This window comes from Labrus bergylta, chromosome 6 (assembly GCF_963930695.1).
Source record: "Labrus bergylta chromosome 6, fLabBer1.1, whole genome shotgun sequence".
NCBI classification, from domain to species: domain Eukaryota; kingdom Metazoa; phylum Chordata; class Actinopteri; order Labriformes; family Labridae; genus Labrus; species Labrus bergylta.
This window is the reverse complement of record NC_089200.1, coordinates 22,090,196-22,115,702: the sequence shown is the minus strand read 5'-3', so window position 1 is coordinate 22,115,702 and position 25,507 is coordinate 22,090,196. Positions and strand designations below refer to the sequence as shown.

General features: G+C 41.9%; 1 protein-coding gene across 4 annotated transcripts; it reads right to left on the bottom strand.

The window, feature by feature from the left end:
• Positions 1-833: 833 nt before the first annotated feature.
• On the bottom strand, positions 834-25,282 carry abl2 (c-abl oncogene 2, non-receptor tyrosine kinase). Of its 4 annotated transcripts, none has more exons than XM_020631816.3 (11): positions 24,689-25,282; positions 14,163-14,327; positions 11,171-11,466; positions 10,796-11,068; positions 10,439-10,523; positions 9,937-10,114; positions 9,624-9,808; positions 9,376-9,528; positions 8,972-9,061; positions 8,531-8,713; positions 834-5,895 (listed from the first exon to the last, which is right to left on the bottom strand). In XM_020631816.3, the coding sequence occupies exons 1-11, from the start codon at positions 24,903-24,905 to the stop codon at positions 4,079-4,081; spliced, it is 3,642 nt and encodes a 1,213-aa protein (XP_020487472.1). In that variant the 5' UTR covers positions 24,906-25,282; the 3' UTR covers positions 834-4,078. The 4 variants fall into 4 exon arrangements, with proteins under 4 accessions (XP_020487472.1, XP_020487473.1, XP_020487475.1 ...); XM_020631817.3 differs by having other exon boundaries at positions 14,163-14,324; XM_020631819.3 differs by lacking the exon at positions 24,689-25,282 and adding an exon at positions 14,499-14,710 and having other exon boundaries at positions 14,163-14,324.
• Between the last annotated feature and the right edge of the window lie 225 nt (positions 25,283-25,507).

Here is a 25,507-nt window from a genome sequence, read left to right as displayed (position 1 = left end):
CTTTAAGTTAAGGCAAAGTAACAACACTCCGGCTAGAAAACTCGGTGCACAATGTTTCCTGCCAATGTAACTTATTATTATCATAATAATATATAATCATATAAATAATATTTTTATTTATATGATTATATATTATTATTATCATAATAATATATAATCATATAAATAATATTTTTATTTATATGATTATATATTATTATTCTCATAATGATATATAATCATATAAGTAATATTTATTTAAAACACATATAAGCATTACTTTATAATATACACTGTAATGTAAGACAATAATGAAGCATCAATCTCTCCATTTCTGACGGAAACTAATTATTGAGCTGAAAGTTCAAAAGTGACTTTGCAAGGCAGATTTCAATTCAATGTAAAAAAAAAAAAACAATTAAAAAATCTGATAAATTTTAGAAATATTGTCAGTTATTTAGAGATTTATTTTTCCCACTGATTGATTCACACGTGATTTTAAACTGATGATTGTGGATGCTTGTTTCCTGATAGCGATAGTTAATATAATAAATTAATAAATACATTCATAATTCTGTCAAAAGTTTTGGTTTTGGTATAGATGATGATGATGAATTGTATCACAATCCATCTACCAAGACACCCTCATTTAAAAATACATAAATACAAATCAGTATAAGGTATCTTTAGAGGGTGAGTAAACAAAGTTAGCTGGTTTTCACAAGTAGAACTTTATTATTAGATTAGGATTTTAAATGGTCTTTTATAAATTGTTAATTCAACCCTCTGCTTATTCTATTACATTTCACTGTCGATATGTATATATTAAGAGATACAACCACAAGGCAAAAAAGTACTCATCAATATCTTTATTATTTACAATAGGCTTAACACTGATAAGCAAAACTTCACAGTAATATAACGTGAACTTTAAATAGAAAAACAAAACAAAAAAACACAAAATATATGTTCTTTGTACAATAAAAAAAAAGTTAATGTTAACATCTCTGCCATGTTTCATCCCTGTTTAGATTCACATATTCCATTTCTGTATGTGTTGGTTTACATTGCACTCGTACAACTGAAGAAGTGGCCTTTGGTATAACGATGTGTACACACGTTTATCCAGAGCTGTTCTCCAAAACAGGGAGACAGGAGGGAAAGAAAGATATGCAGGATGAATGCACACAACAGAAAGACAGACGATGCAGATAACTGATACTGAGAATGAGTAGAGTTTTGTGGTCTGTTTAAATATTGAACACTAGTATTTTAGACACTAGATTTATGGGAAAAAAACAACATTGCTTTTCATTCATAGTAAATGATCATGTTTATATTTTGGAACAAACAAAAAAAGGCCCAGACTGGAAATGTGTTCAATTCTGTAGTATGACACTTCCTCTTAACTCTTTGATAAGGCTTTTTGGAGATCCTGCTGCAGAGATATGCACTTCTAATCAACAGAAACCTAACAGGCAATGTGGCCAGACTGGTGCTGGGCATTTATTATCCTTTTTTTTTTCTTTTTTTTTTTTTAAATAAGGTTCTTGTGTGGTCGGATAGAAAGGCAAAACTGCAGCTTCTGATTAGTGCAGTGGACTCTTATGTGTTGGAAGAACCTTTTTTAGGTGTTTTATTGGCCTCTTATGTATGGCCTTTGTATATCAAATAAAATGATGCTAATTGAGAAAGTGCACCAACTTTGGGTTTCAAGTTTGAATCTGACCATTAACCTCCAACTGTCATAAATGCATGGTGCAGTGAGCGCCTTATTACAATCTTATGACAAAGGAAAGAAAACACATGAAGGTTGTAATGATGGACTTGTAATACCTGTGAAATTTTGCAGCAAAAGTGTTTTGCACATAAATTATTTGTTCACAAAAAGGCACCAATAAACACTATAAAGCATGATGGCATTTTTGAAGTCGGTGTAATTTGAAACTCACAGTGAATAGAAATGTATCGTAAGTGTGTCTCAAACGATGCTGTTTGGCAAGAACATGGACATTTATACTGACACACGATTACGTGAAATCGTTACATAAAGTTCACCAGAAAACAAGTAGACAAAACTTTTACTTGTCAATCAATCAAGTGTCATCAACAAGCCTTTTGAAAGTGTTATGGACCTGCAGTGTTTACAGATTACATTGTGTGTTAGTACATGTGTCAATGAAGTGATGTGTCTGAGGCCTTATCCAGTGTACATTAAGATGTGAAGTACAGAAAATAAAACATACCTGTGCTTTGTGTCTTTGTACACAGTTTTGCTTGTGCTCAAAAAAACAGAGCATCTGTTTCTGGACTTAATCAGGTAAGTGACAAGAATTAGAAGCACGGGCCAAAAAAAAATAAAAAAAAAATCTAATAAATAAAAACAAAGTAAATGGCACCTTAAGATTTTAAAGAGTCATGCAGGTGAACATTCGACCGGATACAGAACGGAAGAATAATACATTCATAAAGCAGATATTCAGATCTGGGTGGATGAGCCTCAGTCTTGTAATACATCTCTTCAGTCAAAAACATTGCTCTTTATCTTTTAAGCAACACATAAATCTTTTGTTTCCTGGATATGAAATAAATCAAATATTTACATAAATTTTCTCTGTGCTTTTAATAAAAAAAAAAAACAGGAATAATTTAAAATTCAAGTTCATACAGACATTCTAAAACGCATTTTTTTGATCAAATAATGTACAAATTGCTCATGTGCTGAAGACATACTGCAGTTTGTTGAGAGATCAGTACTGTGTGATTCATGTAAAGTAGGTCTCTGCATATCGCAGTGTTCATACATTGAAGTATTTGAGGCACTGAGGCCATGACAAGGCTACAGGGAATCCAGCACTGTCCATACTCAGAAGGACACTTATAGAAATACTGTCCCAGTTCACCTGCTCATGCGCTACCCTGTGCTCTCCCTCTCCCCTAACTCTTTTATGCTCCATGATAAAAGGTAGAAATGTAGTGTGCAAGGACAACTGGACATAAATATTGAAATGCTTAAGGGGACTTTATGTGGCACTGTGTTAAGTTGTGAACATCAGCTGTGCCACTGAAGCAAATTCGAATGCTATACATTAGATAAGAACGCCCTTAATGGATCATCGCCTATTAGTTCTACATGGAAGTAACAAAAAAAAAAAATCATTTCAATTTTGATACTGAAAGCTATGTTTAAGTTGAGTGTAATTACACGCCTGTTAAATGCAAGCAACTTTCAATTATGTAAATGATCCCTTGAGTTCTCTCTTAACAGTCTCACCTTGTGTAGACATGTGGGAACGGGAATGTCAGTGTCTAAAGAGTTGTTTATTCTTTAAGAGTATTCTATAAAATGAGGTTTAAATCTGTAGCAACACAAGTTGGCCAGATTTCAATGTTGTCCCTCTACCTACAAATACCGTCAGTTGCAATCGATTGAATGAAAATTATATATATATATAAAAAAAAAAACATCTGTAAAAAAATAAAAGAATTCAATTGAGACCCTATAACCTTAACTCTTACTGAATTCAGATGGCGATGTTGTTTCCAATCAATCATACATTAAAATGGCTTTAAAAATTGCTCATGGTTCCCAGACATTCAGCAAAATACTTTGAAACTAAGCAAACCCAACTGATAATTTACTCACTTGTAAAACACTGCTGGGCTTAAGTCATCATGTTTCTCTCTCAGTATGTGACAGACTGAATGATTGGCAGAATGAGCTCAGACTGTACCTATTATCTGGGCTGGCTATAAACAGCTGATACACTCAACATTCATGTACAAAGAGGCCTTTATCACGGCCAGGTGGAGACGTGGGTCCAGACATTTCATGGTGTGACTCAAACCATAGTTAGTTTGGTATACAAATTTCTCAATATGTACAGGTCAGAGCAAAATTAGTGTCCACACTGGCTTTTAATGAAACTGTTGTTTGTAAACAATAAAAAATATTATATTTTGTAGTGATTTATGTGAGGTACTCAAGAGATTCTTCTAATTTCGTCCCCCAAAAAGCAGTCCATAAAACCAGAAACATAAACAAGGGAATAAAAGCGATCCGTCTGATAGTTGGAGGTGACAGTGGGTGTCACAGTGGCTACCTTTGCACTACGTCACTAATCTCTTTAATACAACTGTGCAGGTTGTCTAGTACAGTGTTGGGCCCCATGCTGTTAAGCCCTCCGCCTCCCGACGAGGAGGCCCTCAGTTCCTGAAGGCTGAGCTCCAGCTTCCCCACTGCCTCCCGGAAGGCAAATTTGTTCCTCATCTGAGAGATGCAGTCCACATAACCTGAGCAGTAGTCGAGCAGCTGGTGGCCAGCATCCAGCACCTGGCTGGTGGCGGGGCTTTCTGAGCTGGCATGGAGGGCGCTGCTCAGGCACTCGGCACACTCCAGCAGGGCCTCGCGGCTGACGCGCTCCAGGGGCACGCGCTCTGTTTGCTGCCTGGTTCGCCGCAGTGCAACTTTGGAACCTTGTGTGTGCACGGAGGAGGCCGAGTTGGTGGCTCCGTTGGCCATTTTGGTTGGAGTTGTGTTGGTGGAGGACGACGAGGAAAAGACGGAGGAGGAGGCGGGAGGCACTTGTGGTGGTGGCACAGACGGTCTTCCTGTCGTTGCTCCTCCTGATGTCCGTCCTGACCTGTGACCTTTCAAAGTGTCTCCGTTTACTTCCACAGGTGCTCCTCCTACCTGCTCCTCCCCGTCACCACTGTAGGAGTGTTGTAGGCTGCGCAGGGTGGGAGGGGGAGGAGGAGCGCATTTGGGTTTCACAAGCCGCGGCCTGTCCCGCTCTGCTTGGTGTTCTGATAGCAGTTTGAAGCGGTTCCCCTGTGAGTCTAGTCCGACAAGGTGAACGTCAGCTGGGCTGTGCTTCAACGTTGGCGAGATCAGGACTGGAACTTTGTGGTTGTGGGTTGGTGCACCTGTTGATGAAGCACTTGAACTCGAAGTCTTAGAGGGAGAAGGCCAACTCTGCTGCCGGTCCAGACCTCCCCCACTCTCCTCTCTGCCCTCCCTGACCCGAGACAGACTGTCCGATTCCCCGACCTCCCCCCCAACCCCTGGTGCCCTCACTCCTGCAGCAGTGCCCCGGGGTAGTAGCTTGGCTTTGGGCCTTTCCCTAATCTGTGCAGTGCCCTCATCCATCCTCCTCAGCAAAGTTTCTGAAGGCCTTGCAGCCCCATTTTCTGGCTGGGATGTTGTGGAAGCAGTCCTCTCTAGAGGGGGTTTTGCACTGCGGTTCCTGGGTAAAGTCAGAGCCATGCGCTCCAGGTCTGGTAGCCCAGCTGACATAGAGGAGGTAGAATTAGACCGAGGGAAGGGTTTAGACCCTCCAGCTATACTTCCACCCTCCTCTGAAGAGGCTGTCTTCCCTGTCCGTAGCCCCAGAGTCTTTTTGATAAGTCTAGGAGTGAAAAAACCCGCCAACCCACTCCAACTGCTGCCGCTAGACACCTGAGAGCCGAGCCCCCCACCTGAGGGTTTCTGCCCAAAGGCAGCCCCACAACAGCGTGACTGACTCTGGGTGGGTTCCCCGTGGGAGTGAGAGGGAGAAGCAGAGAAGCCGCCAAGACTGTCCGACTGGGGCAGGGGAGGGGGAGCGCTGAAATCGGCGGTAGGCTCATATTTTTTATGAGGCTGTGTTTCCATCTCCCGGAAAGAACTGCTCCTTTTTGGTGGCGTTGGGAGATTCTGTTGGAGCTGAGAGGACTGGGAGGAGGAAGAGGAGGAGGAAGACTTCTTCTTTATGAAGGAGCTAAAGAAGCCAGTCTTGCGGTCTCGTGTAAACGTGCCCATATCCTGTGTATCTTCTAAAAGGCTGGCAGGGGACTTGTCTCGTGGCTGCTGTTTCCTGGGCAGAGCCGGGGAGCTGCCTGATCGACCCTCCCCACCTAACAACGTAGAAGCCCAGCCTGTGAAGAGAAGATATGACTTCATTAAAACTATGCAGTACAGCTGGGCTTAAGTCAGCAGGACTGACTCCATCTTGGTTTAAAGGCTGCTTAATAACTCATGAGAAACAAGTAATGAAGTAGTCTGCTCTCAATACGCTTATACATTTATGTCACTCATTCTAGACAGCTGCATGCTATTGAAACAAGATAAAACTGTTCCCTTCCTCTCTTAAAGTCTTTCTTTCCTCCTCAGGAAATTCTCCTGACGACTCTCCTCAGAATTGAAAAAAAAAAGCATTTTTGAAAAAGAGACGGAAAGTTGTGCATACCAGACATATGCATGCACACACTAATTCAATAATCTTCAAGTTGCTCTTGTAAGAGGACTTGGTAACACATGGCAAATGCATCCAGACCAACCCTGGTACTAGTCAGGCTATTGTTCAATGAGGGAAAAATATTTTTCACTGTTCTTCTTCACAGTTTGGTGCACAATTTGGCATGCTTATGAATACAAACGGGAGATTAACACATCACATCAGACATGGACAGTAAAGAAAGGTTGGAGTTTGTGGCTACATGTTATCAGATATCGAGCCTTTAATGTTTCTGCCATTCGTGCTTTATATTATGCAACATGCTTAATGCTCACATGACACCTTTTATGATTGTGGGTAAATGAGCCCTGAATGCTTCATTACTTATTTCTAATGTTCATGGACTAAACAAAAAAGATAAAGAAATTGGAGACAGCGCCAGAAAGGAAAAAAAAAAAAAAGATGTCAGGAGGTGACAAAGACAGGGACAGACTTTGGTCTTTACAAACAGGTAAACAAACAATTGAAACTTTTTTATTTCTGACATAAATCAAATAAATAGGTGATAACTTAAACAAGACAAGACAAACAACAGACAACATTGTGAACATTTAATAATAGGATTAGATGACATGAAGTTACATGAAGTTAAACCAGGCATTGATTGGTCGAAGAGAATAATAAAACATGAAATAAATAGTGAATGCAGGGGTGCAAACTGATCAGGGATGAAAAAGGTGACATGGATCCAAACCACCTCGGGGGGTCCGGGGGCATGCTCCCCTGGGAAGATTGTTATTATTTTTTTAAATATCAGCTTTAAAATGTTAATTTACAAACGATTTTAGCATTCAGACTAAAGAAGCAGTGAAAACAATAAGAACAACACAATTGCTTGTCTATATCTATGTTCTGTTTTAACTTTTTGAAAAAGCTTCAGTGACACATGAAAAACCTGTGCACCCAACCTTGAGTCCCTTTTTATAAATGGGATGAATTTGCAGAACAGGGCTTACCATGTTCTACTAAGGGGTGAAGTGAAGGGCAGTCACTATGCAGGTAGCTCTCAGAGCAGAGACTGAGAGAGCATCATAACACAGTCATCAAGTATGGCAATATTTTCCCATCTTCTATCATACATATGTAACATTATCAATATATTAACCTGATGTTTTGCTCCTGCTGATTCTCATTAAGTTTATATTCCCTCTCTTATTACATTTGTTGACCAGCTGTCACTTTAATGTTGCCTGAGATAATAATGAACCAGAAAGCTGTATGAAGTTACCTTCAGCTAGCACACATTTCTCTCAACATCTTTACCTATGGCTACCAGACGGTAAATGTGATCAGACAGCATGTTTAACAGAAAGGCTGGCTTGCTAGCCAGACTTCGAGTCTTTACGCAGTGTTTTCACGGAAAAATAACGTTATGTAAATTAGCCATGTGTTGCACATTGTGACTCATTGAATCAGGTTTCATGCTTCTTGCGGTTGGTGCGAGAATGGTCCGCAGAGGATCTGAGCGCCCAGCTGCGCACCTCCAAGATTTTGTGCCAACCGCGTTGCAATGATGGCTACAGGGGCCGGAAGTACTTTCTTTGTGCCATGTTGAGCAATCAGACCGCAATCAGTATGAAACAACTCGACGTTTGCAGTAGACCCCCCCCCCTCCAAATATTTTTATTGCAGATCTAAATGAATCACACAAATGACCTATTTGGGATCCAAAACGGCGAATTTCACCGAAAGGTGACAAGTTTGCACCCCTGGAATGACAGAATTATTTCACAGATAATGAACAGTTACCATACATAGTATGTAACTGAGGCATGCAGCAAAGGTTCAGTTAATCACTAATGATATTTTCAAATTGATGCGTGTTATATATTTATAATTAAGGGGGTGTTTGGGACCTAGAATAACTCCATGGATCACATGATGGATGAAGCAAAAGCCCATTTATAATGCTGGAGGATAAAGATATATTATTAATGTGTATGCTTAAAACTTATCTTTATATGAAGTGCACAGGACTTACGTTTCTTCTAGAAACGTTTCATAGGTGTTTTACAACATGGACATGAGGACACAAATGTCATGGCTGAACAAATGAGATGCTTAAAGGTTCGGGGCTTGAGACGGCAGCAGATGATGGCAGAAGGATGTTTGCACCAGTGGTCACTTAGGAAGGAAAATGACAGCTCTTCTTCTCAGACGGCGGGCTCGACGGCGCTGCAGTGTGCTCTGTACATCAGTGACATCCTGCATACCTGCAGAATCATAATGAGGTGCATCTGACTGCTTGGTAGTAAGGTAGGCGTGTCGGGCTGTACCTGCATGACCGTGCGTGCTGTGGTCGGACCGTCCATCAAGTCCACCCTCGATGTTTTCCTTGTTTTCTGTGTGCTTGTGCAGTGTGCGAGATTTGGAAGGCAACAGGGGCATGTCGTGACTGAAAGAGTGCAGAGGTCCGCATTGACCAGAGGAGGCCGTCTTACACAGCTCTTCTGCTACCTCTGCAAAGTACAAACAGGGAAAAACTCATTAAGTAAGCAGTAGTAATGAAAATTTACAAGAATAAATACATTTGCCCTCTTAATAAGCCTATGTAAATTTCACAACAGTAATTTAACACACAAAAGACCCATACACATTGTTGCTTAAATATATACATATATTTTTATTTTCATAGATGAATAAGGTTTATTCATTTTTCAATATAAACTAGGAGACATTCTTTCTGCCAGCAGAAGATAAGATACATGTTATTGTACCTTCAGAGATGCTAGAGTCATGAAACATAGTTTCAAAGGCTTGGTGTATCTCTGCAAATGAAGGCCGGTCCAATGGACTCCATTGCCAGCCTGGTAGAGAGAAAGAAAATAAGTCATGTTACTACAAGGAAGTACTGTATTGGATGACTATACATATCTTAAAACCATTACAGATCCTGTAGATCTGGACTATGATTTAAGTCTTTTTGTGCAAGTCACACAATAACACGTTTCTCCACACTATGGAAATGACTGCAGGGCATTTTCATCAGAAAACTATGAATGACTTACAGAAAACAAACTTTTCAAACTTGTGCTGTGAACCTCTGGTCATGTGTCTTTAGTGAATTGCAACTACTTCATAAATAAGGCAGAACATAAGTGGGTAAGAAACTACAACTCACATGCTCTCATGAGTTCGTAGACTTTGGGTGGGCATCCCTCAGGCTGTTCCATGCGGTAACCTTTCTCCAGGAGGTCATACACCTGAGACAGATCGATACCAGGGTAGGGAGACATGCCGTAGGTGGCAATTTCCCAGAGCAGAACCCCGAATGCTGTAACAAAGACATTTTTTATGATCAAACATTAGGACTTCAGAAATAAGCCACAAGAGAGAAAAACAAGACTTTAGATGTATGTATGTTCTCACCCCAGACATCAGACTTAATGGAGAAGGTGTTATATGCAAGGCTCTCTGGTGCAGTCCATTTGATGGGGAACTTTGCCCCAGCATGCGCAGTGTAAGTGTCACCAGTCATTAACCTGCTCAGACCAAAATCTGCAACCTTTACGACATGATTCTCCCCGACCAGGCAGTTCCTCGCCGCAAGATCCCTGAAACATGGACAGCGAAGGAAACATTTGAGAAAAAGATAGAGAGGAAAAGGGGGGAAGCAAGGTGGAAAATGCACTAATATGTGATCTTGTACACACAGAGATACACTTTGATGATATCCCTTTACCTGTGTATGAAGTTCTTCTTCTCCAGGTATTCCATAGCAGAGGAGATCTGTGTGGCCATGTACAGCAGCACCACAGCATTCACCTCCTCCTTGTCACAATCTCGTAAGTAGTCCAGCAGGTTGCCATGAGGCATGTACTCTGTCACGATGTAGAAAGGAGGCTCCAGCGTACACACACCTGCAGGAGGGGCAGAAGTTAGTGTTTGTTGGCTTCTGTTTTCTAAGAGTTAGTAGAAGCAGCATTCAGTTTTTATGTTCTGTATAACTGTGTATGTTAAAGGCTTGATTTTTTGTTATACTTTCTGAATGTCCTCTTTTATTGTTTCTTTGTCGTGATGCTTTCGATGTCTTGTGTATAGCACTTTGAATTGCCTTGTTGCTGATAAGTGCTGTAGACATAAAATTGCCTTGCCTAAGAGTTAGTGTCCACCAAATACAATTTCAGGGCTTGGGTCAGTGTACTGAAATTAATGTTGTATTCAAGTTATTTGGTTTTACTGACCTAGTAACTGAACGAGGTTTGGGTGTTTCACCTCCTTCATAACTGCCGCCTCTTTCAAAAACTCTTCAACTTCCATGGTGTCCTCCTGTCATTAGAGAAAAAGAATATGCACACAGAAAGAGGAATTAATCAGCGGGTTGGATACACTTTGCAGACAAAGCATCTTCAGTGATAATTGCATGCACGGTAATACCAAAGCCCGCCAGCAGGTGGTGATCTATAACTATGTTTTGATCATGCCCTATCCTCTACAGAAACAAAGGTGTTGAGACACAAACAAGTAAGTATGAAATAATAAAATCTATTTTTCAACATTAAGGGTCAGTGGGAAAAAAAATGAAAGGGTGGTCTTCTTACCTTGAGTGTTTTCACAGCCACTGTAAGGTTATACTTTTTCCAAACTCCCACATACACCTCCCCATACTGGCCACCTCCGAGCTTGTGCTTCATGGTGATGTCTGTGCGCTCCATCTCCCACTTGTCATGGATGGGTGACACGCCGTACACTGTGGGCTTGTTACATTTGGGTGCTGGGTAGTGCAAGGTGGTGACAAGGCCATCAGCTACAGTGGAGTGGTGGTGGACAAGCTCGGCGAGGGTGGCGAAGCGGCTCTCAGACGTCACATACACCTAAGTGGGAGAAGGTAGAGAGTTTGTGTGTGTACAGGTTTAAAACAATAACTTGAGCAAACTCCACCACAAAACTGAACTGTTAATCTCATTTCACTCTACCTTCCCATCCGAGGCTGTGTTGATCCGATAGTGGTAGACTCTCCCCTCGTAGCGGAGAGAAATCGACAGCTGCCCAGGGCTGCTCTCGCTTTCCCGGACAAGGAAACTGCCGTTGATGAGGGAGGAAAGCAGGTACTCTGCTGCGCTGCGCGACACAGGCCCATGGTACCAGCTGTGTTTCTCCAGACTGTTGACTGGTGTGATGTAGTTGGATGGCACCCAGCCCTGGCCGTTTTTAGAGCGCACTTCACTCCATTCTCCATTCTGGTTGTATCCCAGAACACGCAGCTTCTCACCTGGACAGAGGAGAGGCAACGTGTGAGAACATAGTATCTATCAGGGACATAACAGCCAGATAGTCAAAAAAAAAACTCATGATAAAGGAGGCACTTGTGGTTTAATTTCAACACTGAATTCTGCTTAAATCTCCTTAGAATAGAGAAAGTTCCATATCAGTAGTCCTTGAATAAACCTTGAAAGCCATTTTCACAAAGGCCTTATAATAAAAAAGTTTTTATCTTGACTTTTGAATGTGAGATTAAAGAGTTGTTATCTTCATGCTGATTCCAGGATTGATTCTCAGTTCTCTTTCAATTCCTTCCCAGATGTGCAACATAGACTTACATTTCTCATTATGTCACATAGGAGATGATAATGCATTAATAACAGGTTATGACCAGGAGAAACCAGACATGTGGTGAAACTAAATCTGAAGCTGTGGAACAATGATAGGGCTGGGTGGACTGCATTTCTGTCATACAGGGCTAGGCGGACCCGGGCAAGTAGAGACTTGGTCTGTTGTCTCAGTCTGACGTCAGATCAGGAGACATGAAGGAGCAGAGAAGCGGATGTGCTGGAGACAGTGAATGAAGGAGCAGGGAAGAGTCCTGTTGGTTAGACTAAGGACTGGAAAAAGAAAAGGTGAAGGTGAAAAAGAAAAGAAGACAGCAGTGACAGGCTGGGTGTGATGGTCTGACTTTTTCACCATGAATGTGCTATCTGTCTTCATTATTGTTTGTCCTTCCTTCAAAATGTATGCCTTAAACGTTTGAATTATATCATCAGCTTTAAAGTTGATCCAGCTTTATGAAAGATTAACAGGTATAAGACTAATATGACTCCAGGCGGTTTATAATACTAAAACAGGATTTAAGTTTTGACAGTTACATGGAATTGCTGCTGCTCAGTGATGTGTTGTTTTTTCTGGAATATATTTGTTTTTTTATTCTGTGCAACTGAGAGATGGAGTCCAAATTACATGTACCTACATTACAGGGACATTTAAGTATATCTTATCAGATAAGGTGGTCATTTTTTGTTGTTTGAGGTAAAAAGTAGAAAATCCACGATTCAAAGTTATCTGGCAGCAAAGTGTGAATGCAAGTATTTGATTGATACAGCAGCACCACCCAGATTAAAATTGTGTTGCAGTAATAGTTGACTGAGGAGCCATTTTTTTTAGCCACTGTGTTTATAAACTTTGCTGCTGGACCAGCCGCTTTCGGCTTTGACGACCTGGTTCATAATCTGCTGTAAAAGTTGAATCAGTCAATTAAAAAATCGTTAGTATTAGTTAGTATTGACCTTCATGTTGTGGAAGTGTAGCCCCCAAAACTTAAATCTCTAAGATAACATCCACAACCATAAACTAAACTGTGATTTTTATCTGCATGCATCCCAACAATCCACCTGCTGTCTCTGCCAGTTTAGTCAGAGTGAAAGCTAATTACCTTGTTGCCTCAAACCAGGAGCAATGTATGTTTAAAGCAGTGTTCTGGTTTGGTCTGGCAAAGTAAAGAGACAAAGTCCCAGACACGCCCTGTTAAGTCCCTCTGTGTGATCAGCCTCTGCCCGCTGTTCACATCCACCTGTTATTATAACTGTTAAACATGTTCAATATTAGCGGATCATTACAGGCACGCTTTGGTGTTTCTATATGACAGACTCAAGAAGTGGGACAGCAAGGAAGTGCAATGGAGCCTGTGAGTACACAGGCGCTCTCTTGTGCATGTGGGCGGGAATATGAGATTCAGTCCATGAGTCAAGGTATAAAACATCATTTTTATCCCGGGCAGCTGCAGTGGAAGTCCTAAAATGATGAATAATAAAAATAGTCTGGCACAAATTAAGACTTTACATTGGTTAGGGACAGAAGAATGAATATCCATTTAACCAGAGCTGGTTGACCAGTTTAGGTTTCAACTGAATAGTATGTGAAAAGAAAAGAAGAGTAAGAAATAGGAACATCGGGAAAATACTGGGACAAAATATAAACGTCACTGGTATTTAAGTCATTCAGTCTGTAGACTTTCAGGTAGCATTTTCTTGTTCAAAGATCTGATAATTGAACAAAATGAGTATGAAAACATTCAGTCCAGTATAATGTGAGAGAGGAATGTGGGGTGTGTGACAAAAGCTGAGGTTCTGATACCTGATTATGTCACGACAGGTTTGGTGACGACTCTGTTGACACACCACAGTCTTGTAGCATAACTACACTTTTTCCTCAATGAACATGACCGCTGACCTGCCAGTCACTTTTCTAGCCTTGAGGGTTACGTCAATGACTGTTTGCTACATGAAAGGAAATCTCTGTTCTGAAGCAACAAATGTCAACAGTGTTTGTCAGGAAGGTGTGGTGTTCAAAGACAAATTGAGGAGGAGTATCATCACGTAGCCAAACAACAGCGTTCAGTGATGATGCAAAGAAGGGAGTACATGAAGAGAAGTCTTAAAGCTCCAGTGAGGAGTTTTTAGCTGGTAAAGAAACAGACAACAGAATGAAATATTGATGCCTCTTTGTGAGCTACAAAAACTAAAAAGACAATCAGCAAAAAGATTGATAAATTCTATGTAATGTTTGCAGGCGCTGCCACCAGGTGGGTTTCAGACAGAGTGAGTTAAATTTGTGATATAGCTTGGAGGAAACCCACATTTACATCTAAGCTTTTGCAGAAAATCAGAGAAACAGAAAACGCCATAAAGCCAATACCTTTAGTGATGCTGAGTGTGTTGTCTCCGCTGGCGACAAAGTCATAAAGTGCAACAAAGAGGTTCGGGTCGCTCTCAGCCGCCCCCAGTAGGTTTTCTTTGGAGCTCCAGCGCACCGCCTCTGTCAGCGCAGCCGAGTCCAGGCCGAATGGCCTGTGGAGAGCTTCTAGAGAGAGAGATGAGGGGGGGAAAAGGTCAAGGAGAGAGAAGAAAAACTGTTAGACTAGGAAACAAATAGTGTGAGGGTAATTGAGAGGTACGAATGATGTCCTAGAGCAAAATGAGCCAAAGTTAAAAGTCTCCCTACACCTGAGAGTCCATTATGCAGATTATCTACCTGTCTGTCCAGGTGGTTTCCCCTGCCTGAGCCCCGTTTGGAGATGGCGGCCGCTCAGTGCCACCCACTCTTCCTCAAAACTGCTGTTTGCCTGCAGGCACCTCAAAAGCATTACTTTAACCAAACCACTCTCTAAAGGGAACTATTATCACTTCACACAGAAGCCTGCCGTGTCTAGCCCGAGCCAGGTAAGATCTGAGGTAGGAGTGTTTTTGTTTGATTGTTTATACAAAGAGGAAGAGGGCGGAGCTTAAACCTCTAGGATGGGCTAGATTCTCATTCTGTACAGAGTGCAGTGATTGCCATAATTACATAACACACCCACCGACACAAAACGATGAACTAGTACATGCGTAGCTAACACGCGCTACACTCAACAGCTGCTGCCAAAGTGCCTGCATGTCTGAACAGCTGCTGAGTCAGTGAGATAGCAGGGTGGTGAAACAGACGGGATAGGAAATGGAACTCAAGAACTGTTATGCAGGAACTTTGAAAAAGAAAATCATTAATAAGCATTGTCACATTACATGTTTTCATTTGCTTCAAAGTGACAACAGCGACTCTGACAATAACCAAGCAATCTTACGCATAATCTATTTGCTAAGTACATGACAACGGGTTGAAAATCTATTGTGTTAACACAAAGCACCAACAACTCTATGACTATGTAATTCCCAATGCTTATTTATATCAAGGGCTGCAACAGAAAAAGCACAGGGGGGTTCTAGCTTTTTTTTTAATTTCAAAAAAGTGTCAATAAGACAAAAAAAAATGGTTTAGAAGTTACGTTCAGCTAGTCATGAAGTCTTTCAATGATGAGGTCTTGAATTTTCCCCACTGATTTTTATTTCAGTCAAACTACAATGTCAACGGTTGAAAAAGTTGAAGTCTCAGGCCACCAGAAATTTCACATGGGTATGATGTGGAAATTAAATAGACAAAGACAACATAGAAGCTGCTTCTATGGACACTTCAATTCCATATTCTAGTTCTCAACATCCCCGTCACTACAAGCTTCCACCTACACAGCCATGCAGATTAAATTAAAGGAAAATGATCTGTTACAGTATCTCCCTCCTCCAGCAGTTGTATATTTTCCATTCACTGGCAAACCTAACCAATTATTCCATCTTCTAATATAAATTATGCTATAATGACCTAGCTTTTCAAGTTTACAAAATTAATGGGACATTTTATTTCCATGGGACTCATTCAAATCACCTCCTGCGGGTCCCAATGACTCACTACATTGAAAATCTAATAACATCACTGAAATCATTTAATACTTGATTTCTTTCCATAAAAAAAAAACCAACAATGTACTGTCTAACTACTTTTTCATTCCACACTTGTCAAGGTAGAAAGAAATAAACACAGTTTCTATTGTTGTTTGACACCATGTGCCATGTGGCAGGCACATGCCATGAAGGCAGATGAGAGCAGAGAGATCCAAACAACAAATCAACACAATATATTTCTACTTTGTTCAACAACTAAGCTGAAGTCCCTATAGTATGTCCACTATACGACCACATGCACATATTAGGTCAGCCCACCTTTGTTCTGGACCAGCATGCACTGCAGTGCGGCACTGGCTGTGACCTGGCTCAGCCACAGTTCCCAGTACATGTTCTGTCCTGGTTTGCTCAGCTACCAGTCCGAGTGTCCAAAGAAACAATGTGGTTTTCTTGGTCCGCCGTACTGACTCTATGCAGTTATTTGAAGTTTGACTTTGTCCATGTAGACACAACTGATGGAGACTGAAAAGCACAAACGTTCATTCTCCTGGCAAAGAAAAAGGAAAACTAAAAGACGCAAGTGTTACTTCTCTAAACCATCCTCTTCACATTTGGAGTACCAATGCTATTCGTAAAGTAATCCAAAGAGAAAGAGACCCCCCAGAAAAAGTATTTACCCACGGCGTCCTTGATTCAAACCTCCTAAACCTCTGAAGTAACAGTAGCGACTAACAGCCTCCTGCTGGGAACTCCAGACTAGCTTTGATGTGGCCGCAGAGAGTCAAAATTTCCAAGGTCCATCTGGAGAGCACAGAAATCCATGACTGATGTTCTCTGCGGTTTAATGCACATTAAAAGGATGGCAAAACGTGGCAGAGAGAAAGAGTGAGGAAGGCGTGCAGTCGGGGAGTAAGAGGCATGTATACAGTGATGGGGGTTGGGGGGGCACAGTGTGGTATGGAGGAAAGTTGAGATGAAAGAGCATGTGTGCGATTACGTGCCGTGTGTTAGTGTGTGTGTGTAGCCTGGTACAGCACTGTGGCTAACAGCAGATGGTTGGTCTTGTTCCCCTAAGGGGGCATGGGGGGGGGGGGGGGGGGGCTCCTATTGACCCACACTTTTCTTCTGTGTGGATGTGTAAGTCAATGTGTGTTTGCATATGACTGCAACTGCTGTAGCCAGGCTGAGCCAACTGTCAGCGCTGCTCCTCTTACAAAGCTACATCACACCAGCAGCACTCTCTGCAGGAATGTTTTCATTGAAATAGAGATATTATACATTTGTCTAAGCTCTCATTCTGAGGAATCTCAATCACAACCGTCCCAGACAAAAAGTTATAGACAAAGAGAAACTAAATAACTGATTAGAGAAGTATTTTTGGGTCAAATATCCTAATTACATTAAATAGTTTTCAAAGCATGCTCCAGTTTCATTAAGCTCCTCATATTTCTTTGATTGGTTTCTAATCCTCCTTATGCCAGACAAAAAGCAAAAATGATGTTCCACTTGGCCAGGATCAAACCTCGCTGAACAGTTTGATTGAGGGAGCAGTTGGTTTGTCGTGTGTCTGTGCCCGTGCCTCTAAGTGTGTGCGCTGTGAAGTGTATCACATGTGCGTTCTCAAGAAACTACGGCTTTGTGTGGAGTGGAGCGGAGAGGGTATGCAAGTCTGAGGGGCACGCTAAGCCTGCACCCCCTAAGACAGCTGTGACAGAGGTGACCCTGACACACACGTCATCTACACACACACACACACACACACCACACAAACATACACACACTCTCCTTGGCTACCCTACAATCCTACTGCTTCCCCTGCAGCTGTTTGTACGAGTGTTTGTGCCTCCATATATCAATACAGCTTTCACTTCAACACCCACAACCTTTGGCCAACAATTAAATAACACAATCACATCACTCACACACCCTAATCAAAAACAATACAGATCGTATTTGGAGCCAGTGGCTAGCGAGGTAAATGTGTATTTTTAGCTGCTGGAGAACAAAACATAGTAGCATGACGTCCAGAAATAACTGTGCAGAGCACATAGTGGTAGTGTTGTGGAGATGGGGAGCTGGCTGCTTGCAGGAAGCCCTGGCAAAAACCTGAGACAATGCTGCGGATGAGAGCCACATAGAACAAGATATTACATAAGAGAGGCTACAGGGCAGGCCTGGTCAGATCCTGTGGCACACTCACAGACAGAGAAGGTGAAGAGTCATTGATTACAAAACAAGGAGGGCTGGAGCCTGGGAGACTCATATCTACTGTGTGATGTAATCTAAGACCATTATTTATTTATTTTGTCTCATGGTCACTCAAGATCACTCTGAGCCTTACTGATAGATCAAGTTTTAACAGATTAACTTTTCAAATTGTCTCATAAATGCAAAAAACACAGATACATATTAAGATATCTCTTAAAAATACAGATTGGGAAGAGGCAAACATTCAAACGGGCCAGGTTTATTATTAGTAATAGTATTATGGGTATAGTCCCAAACTTTCCTCACCTTGCACTGAAAGCACTCTTAAGTGCAAAAAGACACTAATAGAAACAAACAAGGACTTTTTTTAAAGCTGAGATTAGAAGAGTGTTCATGTTACATAACAAAATGTTGTATTAAAGCAACAAATATTAAACAAGTAAAGGTGCCAGTATCTATCAAATAAGCATACGATGATCGAGAAGATGTTGGTTGTAGTTCTTTGACTTTCATCTCTGTTTTATATTTTTGAATTCTGACCTTTTTGTCAATAAATGAGAACATTTGAAGATGTCATCTAGTGCTTTAGGCAGGACGTTAGATTCAACAATGATGATAACGTTGTTTTTGGCGCTGTGTGTAAGTTAACATACTTGTGTCCAACATGTTACTAAAAAGATTTTAAGTTGTTTAATAAACAACAGTCCATAAAGAATCTCTCGCTGGAAAGGAGTGAGTAGGGACAGTTGTTGTTCATGAGGACCAGACAAAGGACAATAGCCTCATTAATGCAACATCACAAGTGTGTGTGTGTGTGTGTGTGTGAAGGGGGGGGGGGGGACTAATGGAGATATTCCCTTGTTTATGAGGACAAGACATTTCTCTTGAAAACACAAATCCCTTCTGTTGCATAAATCTGTCTGAACCACTTGATGATGCAGTAATCTACAACCAACACCGTGTATGAACTTGCCTTGGGGCCACAATTGGTGCACATCAACACTGGAGGATTCAAATGTCTCCATCTATCAGACCCTGTCGTTAACACATCCCGGTGTTGCAACCCTTTCTGAGTAAGCAACCAAACATGCACACACAAGCCTGAAGTCACATACTGAAACACCTTTGTATGTTCTCTCTTCAGCCTCCATGCCTACTGTAGTATAAATGGAAATAAACCGGTGAGGGAGTGGACAAACATCAGTCCGGACCTAAGTGCCAGTGGATCATCGTTGAATTGAGAATGGAGCCCTAACCCATTGCTCACCCTGCCCTGCCTCTCTCAGGGCGTGTTACGGGTTAATAATGGGCTCTAAGTGCTTCCCTTTAAATGTGCTGCCAACAATGCTAAGTACTCCTTTACGTGACAACTGAGCAGATGAATGGAATATTATGGCTTTAGATAAAACTGCTTTTCTTTTTACATATATGGAAAATACTACACTTGATTTGCTAAATGCAATCATTTATTTAAAAGTGTGTCAAATATTTTTTTATATTTTGATGCACAAAGAAGAGTTAACCCGCAGTCTTAAGATCATGTTGAATGCATCATGTGATCGATGTGAGTGATGTACACTGTCTATCTGAAGAATGTATTAATACAGACAACTCCCTACATTTGAAAAGGTGTGTTCACCACAGAGGACATCTACAAAGCATGGAGATGAAAACATGAACTCTTCTTGTTGCCACCTGCTCGCTTTTAATCTTTCCAAGCAGGGAGGATTTACAGAAAGAACCAAGTGAGTAATCTTGGTATCTGAACAGCTAATCTGTGTGGTGTGGATAAGCTGTAGGTTAAACGTTTAAGCTGCTTTACATTGACACAGTTCAGAGAACTGACCACGGCAAAAGATTGTATTTGCTGAAAGGATTGTAAATAATGGAGTTGAATTGTGCTCTTTTTGAAAAACTGCATGTTGACACAATTTCAAAATCATTCCAAACATTGTTTGCTGCAATTCATGCTCTTTTAAAAAGGGTGCCATGTCTACTTTAATTTAAAAAAAAGACGTACACCAATATCTCTTGATCCTCCCATTTTGGTCGAATAGTATCCACACAACTTTAACTTTTAGTCGTCTCTTCTCAGAATAATCATACGCATTAGACAGGATAGTTGAGGACAGAAGTGCCATAGGGCGTCCGGATTACGGTTTTCTGATTGACTGGTCAGCTGTAGGCCAACTGCACTGAAGGAGTAGGACGTGCTGGATAATCCTATCTAAGAGCTGCACACCCATTACAAATACACTGACAAGGACAGAAAGAAACAGAGAGAGAGAGAGAGTGTGTGTGTATGAATGTGTGCATGAATGAATGTGTGTATGTGTAAGCATGCATGTGTCTGTGTTTACAGTAAGTGTGTGCAAGTGTGCATTCCAAGCCAAGTCTCCAGCCTGGAACCCAAAAGATAAGCAGCAATGATAATGCCAGCAACTGAAGACTGATCCTGGAAGCGAATCAATGCTTAACAAGCTTGGCACCGGGACTCCCCCTCTTTCCTAGCACATATCCCTCTATTCACTGCTGCACCATTGCAGCTTCTGTGATTTTAACCAGAAGCTACTTCAACAATTTGGCAAGACCTCTCTACACAAAAGTTTTAAACGTTTTAAAGCTGACAGATGCAATGGGATAGATCTGCCATCTGCACAGCCAATCACTTACTTTTCTGAATTATCCTCACTTTTGAGGACTCTTATGATATCAATTGTAGAGAGAGGAGGCCAGGCAATAAAAACTAGGGCTTCAGAAGGTTGAATGATAGTAGACACACAGGCTCAAGGTTGCAAACTATTCTTTTTGGTTCAGAAGCATACAGTCACAACAACACAATCACAAAATTCTTACTAACACATTCGAGAAATATCTAAATTGTGCTGTCAGTGCTTTAACATTTCATAATGTAGTATACATGCTGTTCTTAGAAATGAAAAGGCATTTTACAAAGATTGAAAGATTTGAGATGAGGTCAGTTGCAACAGCCAGGGTTCAAAAGAGATGAGCTGGGGATAGAGATGCTTGGCAGTCAGCTGTGGTACAAGCCACACTTAGGATGAGGGCAAAGGCACAGGGAGACGTAAATTATTCAACCCACAACCATTACAGAGTGCACAATGGTACATGCAGCCTCCAGATCAAAATCATGTTTGATGTGTTCTAATTCATTTCTGATGATGATTTCATGATACTGAAATACAATGTCTCCTTCAACACATCCATCATATCATGCTTATTCTCATATGTGAGAAAGTCTGTCAGACTCGTCTGTTTTGCCCTAATTTCCAGACAGTGCCATCCAGAGGAGGTGTGGCCATGGCTCCTCCTAGTGGTTAATAGCACAAAGAACAACAAATTGTTTTTTAATCTACAAATCATCTTCACTCCAGGAAAATATCAATGCCTATTAAAATATCAGTACCCCGAACTGGATTTTCCCTAGATACGTGGCTTCTGTGTGACTTATCTCTGTGGTTTAGGTTTTAGCACATAAGGTCCACAGTGAAGTGGATTTGTCTCTAATCTAATTTCACACATGATGCAAATCAGCTTAGGTCCATGGATCCTGGATCCAGGCATCGCTCGTCTCGGGCAGCTTTAACAGTGCTGCACTTTAGGCACAGCAGCTGGCTCTACCTTCACCATCAGAACTGCTGCCAAGGAGTATTCAGATCCCCCAATTTCTATGATCTGTTAAGGATATAAATAGATTGACTCAATGCTTTGCCAAGTTTATAAAAAGAACCTTTAGATGTACTGGAACTGGTTCTTTTCAATATGGCCAATTAACACAGATTTTCTTTAACAAACTAGAAACTCATATAGCGGTATGCTAAATATAAGGCATGTGCTCAAACAAAGCAATGAAAGTGATTAACTGTGGGGTAACCTTACAGCGGCCATTATGAAGGCTTGCTCCTCTGTGACAGTTCACAGGACTCTTCACACAGCAGAATGTGCATCACAAAACCCCATTGCTGAGATGGGAGATCTCTGAGCTCCTGACAAAGCTAAATAGGTGGAGCCATCGATATGTGGCTGCCACTGATTCACCAACTCTGCACCTCTATCAATATACTCATGAAGGTTGCTACTCATTGAATCAGCACAGAGTCGCTCTGCTCCCCGTCGCCTTGTTTAGCTCAGCCCTTTGTAGCTGGCCTCTGTGCAGAGGGGTTAACATCGTCTATGTGAGACAGGGGATGAGCTGAGGGGAACTGCTGCACTCTTGAGCAAGGGACAGGAGTTCTCTTTTCTTAAATGGGAAGAAACAGATACAGCCCATTGCTGGAATCTACAGTTTTTGAGAAAAAGGGAACGGAAGGGAAAGAGGGAGGTAGAGGCCACACGTGAACAAACCAGTTTCCACTGACGACCTCCAGCCTCTAATATGACCCCCTTAAATGGCTCTGTGGTTTGAGAATCTGACAGGAACTCCCTGGGAGCATGTGCAACGATGATACACATTCATACTCCCTGGATGATGCATCGGCAGAGGTTTAATAGACAAAAGCACATTCCACATAGACTGGCACCTTTCAATTACACAACAAGAAGGCATCATTTAGCCGTGTGCCTATCTTTCATAAAGCAGGGTTATTAAACCACTCTAACATGTCGAGCCCTGATAGCTTGGGAAATTAACTATTTTTTGCATTTCCTTTTGCTGATGTGGCACTTCAGTTTCCCTGCAGGGAACAATCACAGTTCCCCTTATCTGAACTTCCCCTGTACAAGACCTACTTACATGATGTCCTTGTCAAAAAAAGCCACAACATCACTTCAACCGATCAACACTATAAGGAAATAAATAACAAAATCAATATTGGTTTATTCTATTCAGTCATCTACCCCATTTATGACTTCCAATACATGATTATGAACTTCATTATATGCTTTGTTAAATCCGTGCATAATATGAATGAATAAAATAAGATGTCTTGTGGCTTCCAGTCAAACAATCTTTGCTGCTGTGACATCAATTTGGACTTGAAGTTGTAAATTACAGTTTTTGTTTTTTTCCCCCTTTAACATACTGAATGCTGGATTACATTATAAGGTAAATAATTTTAGCCATTATAAGCACTGAATGTATACAAAATAGATGAAAAAGAAGAGGTTTGATAGTAAGTGTAAGACTGAGTTCACAGTACCAAGCTTGCTCACTTAAGAGCCTTTGTTCTATTATTGTGTGCTCTGAAGAGTAGCAGTCTCTCAGCAGAGTGGCTTTGTGACTGAATCTTGGCTGCTATAAAAAGGCCACTCCTGCCTAGACGTCGGAGAAAAGGCAATGATGCAGCCACTGAGTGGTTGAGCACTTAGCAGGTCTGTCCTTCTGTACATGTACCTCAAGCTGAGGAGGGCTCCTTTTGAGATGTACCAGCCAGGAATTGAAAATGTGATCCGGTACCAAAATCTTGCACATTGTATGTGTCCTTGCATAATGCAATTGGTGCTGGAATATCAGCGGAAACCAGGTGAGTTATGCCAGTAGTTTAACATCAGTGCAGCACACGTGACATTACCACGCATTGGAGGACACACGAGGGAGAAACAAAACCAACAGTAGTAGACACGCACAAAACACACAACAAAGTTTACACCCAGGGTGTCATGTTAAGTCAGGCAAATGATGTCATACACAAAAAGAACAATTTCCGGGTTAACAATGTGAGAGCACTTACATGATTGTCATGTTAATCAAATTGAGTATCGACAACAAAACGTCCATTAAAATAGAATACATTATGGTGATTGAATTACGCACGTTACTTCGTAGGCATCCTGTCATCACCATTTGTTAGAAGCCCATGTCAGCCATTCAGACCATGCTTAAAGGAAGGAAGGCGAGCCTTTTAGGGCACAGAGAGTTATTGTCGGGCCATTTCTCCATGACTCACAGCGCAGATAACAATATCAGTGCTTAGCTATAGCTCTAAAGGCAGGCACATGGGCGAGGGGAGGGACTGCCACACCTATTCTGTGATCTTTTACATAGTCAACTAATTATTTCACTGATCATGTTTAAAGTAAGATGTTGGGAGTATTAAATCACAACCGCACAAGAATAGATTCACCCTTGATTTTCATTTCATGAAAGAAGCTGACTTAAATAATGTCAAACACAGATTTCCCAGTGTGATCCACAGTGTGCAGTCAGCTTGCTGAATGTGCTCTCACAAGTTGACACTATCACACAGAGGATGTAAGTGAGCATGTGAAAAGCACAAGCCTATTGTGATGTGAGCCTGCGGTGGCTGCTTCACTGAGTTAATGGAGTGGGATTGCTGCTCAATATCCGCAGGCACGAATCAGTGTTTATCACACCAAGTATCACATAAAGGGGGCCTCAGAGAAAAAAAAAAAACACAAGTAGCGAACTTTAGTCATGATCCTATGGGGGGCACAGCAGACTCTTCCCTCTTATCGAAAACATTGTCTCTCCTTTGGGATCACTAGGTCACATGCAGAACACACATACTGCTATATCGGTGGCAGATCTGAGCCACTTTATTAACCATCCCCTGATTAAAACACCTCCTGACACAACACACACACAATAGACTGATTACATCTCATTGATAGCTTCGGTCTTGGCGGAGAAGCTATTTCCGCTAACGCGTCGTTTGTCAAACTAGCATTGAACCAGCTAGCACATGCTAATCATCAGCAAACAAATATAAGAGTGAACACTTCATCACCTGGACCAGATTTAAAAAAAAATTAACGTGGCGTTACCTGAATGCTGCACGAATATATTGATCCCTGGGTCGGGCACGTTGACCGCAGCGACCCTTCCCGGTGGTGTCCCGGTGCTAGCAGCGGGTTCTCGGGGTCTCCTCCCGGCGCCGCTCGCCCGGTTCCCCTTCCCTTGGTGCGGTTGGGACGCGTGGGGCTGTGGTGGCTGGAGTCCGGTCGATGTGCTCTCACCAACACGGCCTACCTGCTGTCCCATCCCGGTGGTTTGGTGTAAGGACGTCTGGGACGAAGCGAGCAACCCCCCCTGCGCACCTCTGGCTCACATTCCCTCAAGCTGGGGGCGGCCTGGCCCGAATAGTGTTCAGTCCCCTCCTCACTCTCCCTCGCCGAGCTAACGACAACTAGCCCGTGTGAGCTAGCCTGTTCAGCTAGCAGTGAAACCCACCCACCCTGCCTGAACAATAAGACTGCAACCGCGGCGTGTGACAGCGATTGCCTTTCTCGCGATGATCCTTACGGTGTCCGAGTATGTACAGACGGCAACCCGGACCTGCAATAATCGGTGTATTGAGGAGCTGCTCAAAACCTTTCCACCGCTGTCCGGCCGCTACGCGCCCCCTCTGACGCCGCCATCTTTACCGCAGAACAGAAGATGTGTTGCACAAGGCAAGGGGGGAGGAGGAGGTGAGGGGGGGGGGTCTCCGCGATCCCCCTGTCACCATCCTCCTCCAGCTCTTCAACACTGTCCCAACCATAGTGTCCCAACAACTCCTGCTATAGGGCAATATGAACTGCTCCCTATGTATGCTACAAAAAAATTATAGATAAAACAGATTATATTTTAATAGGTCACGTAGG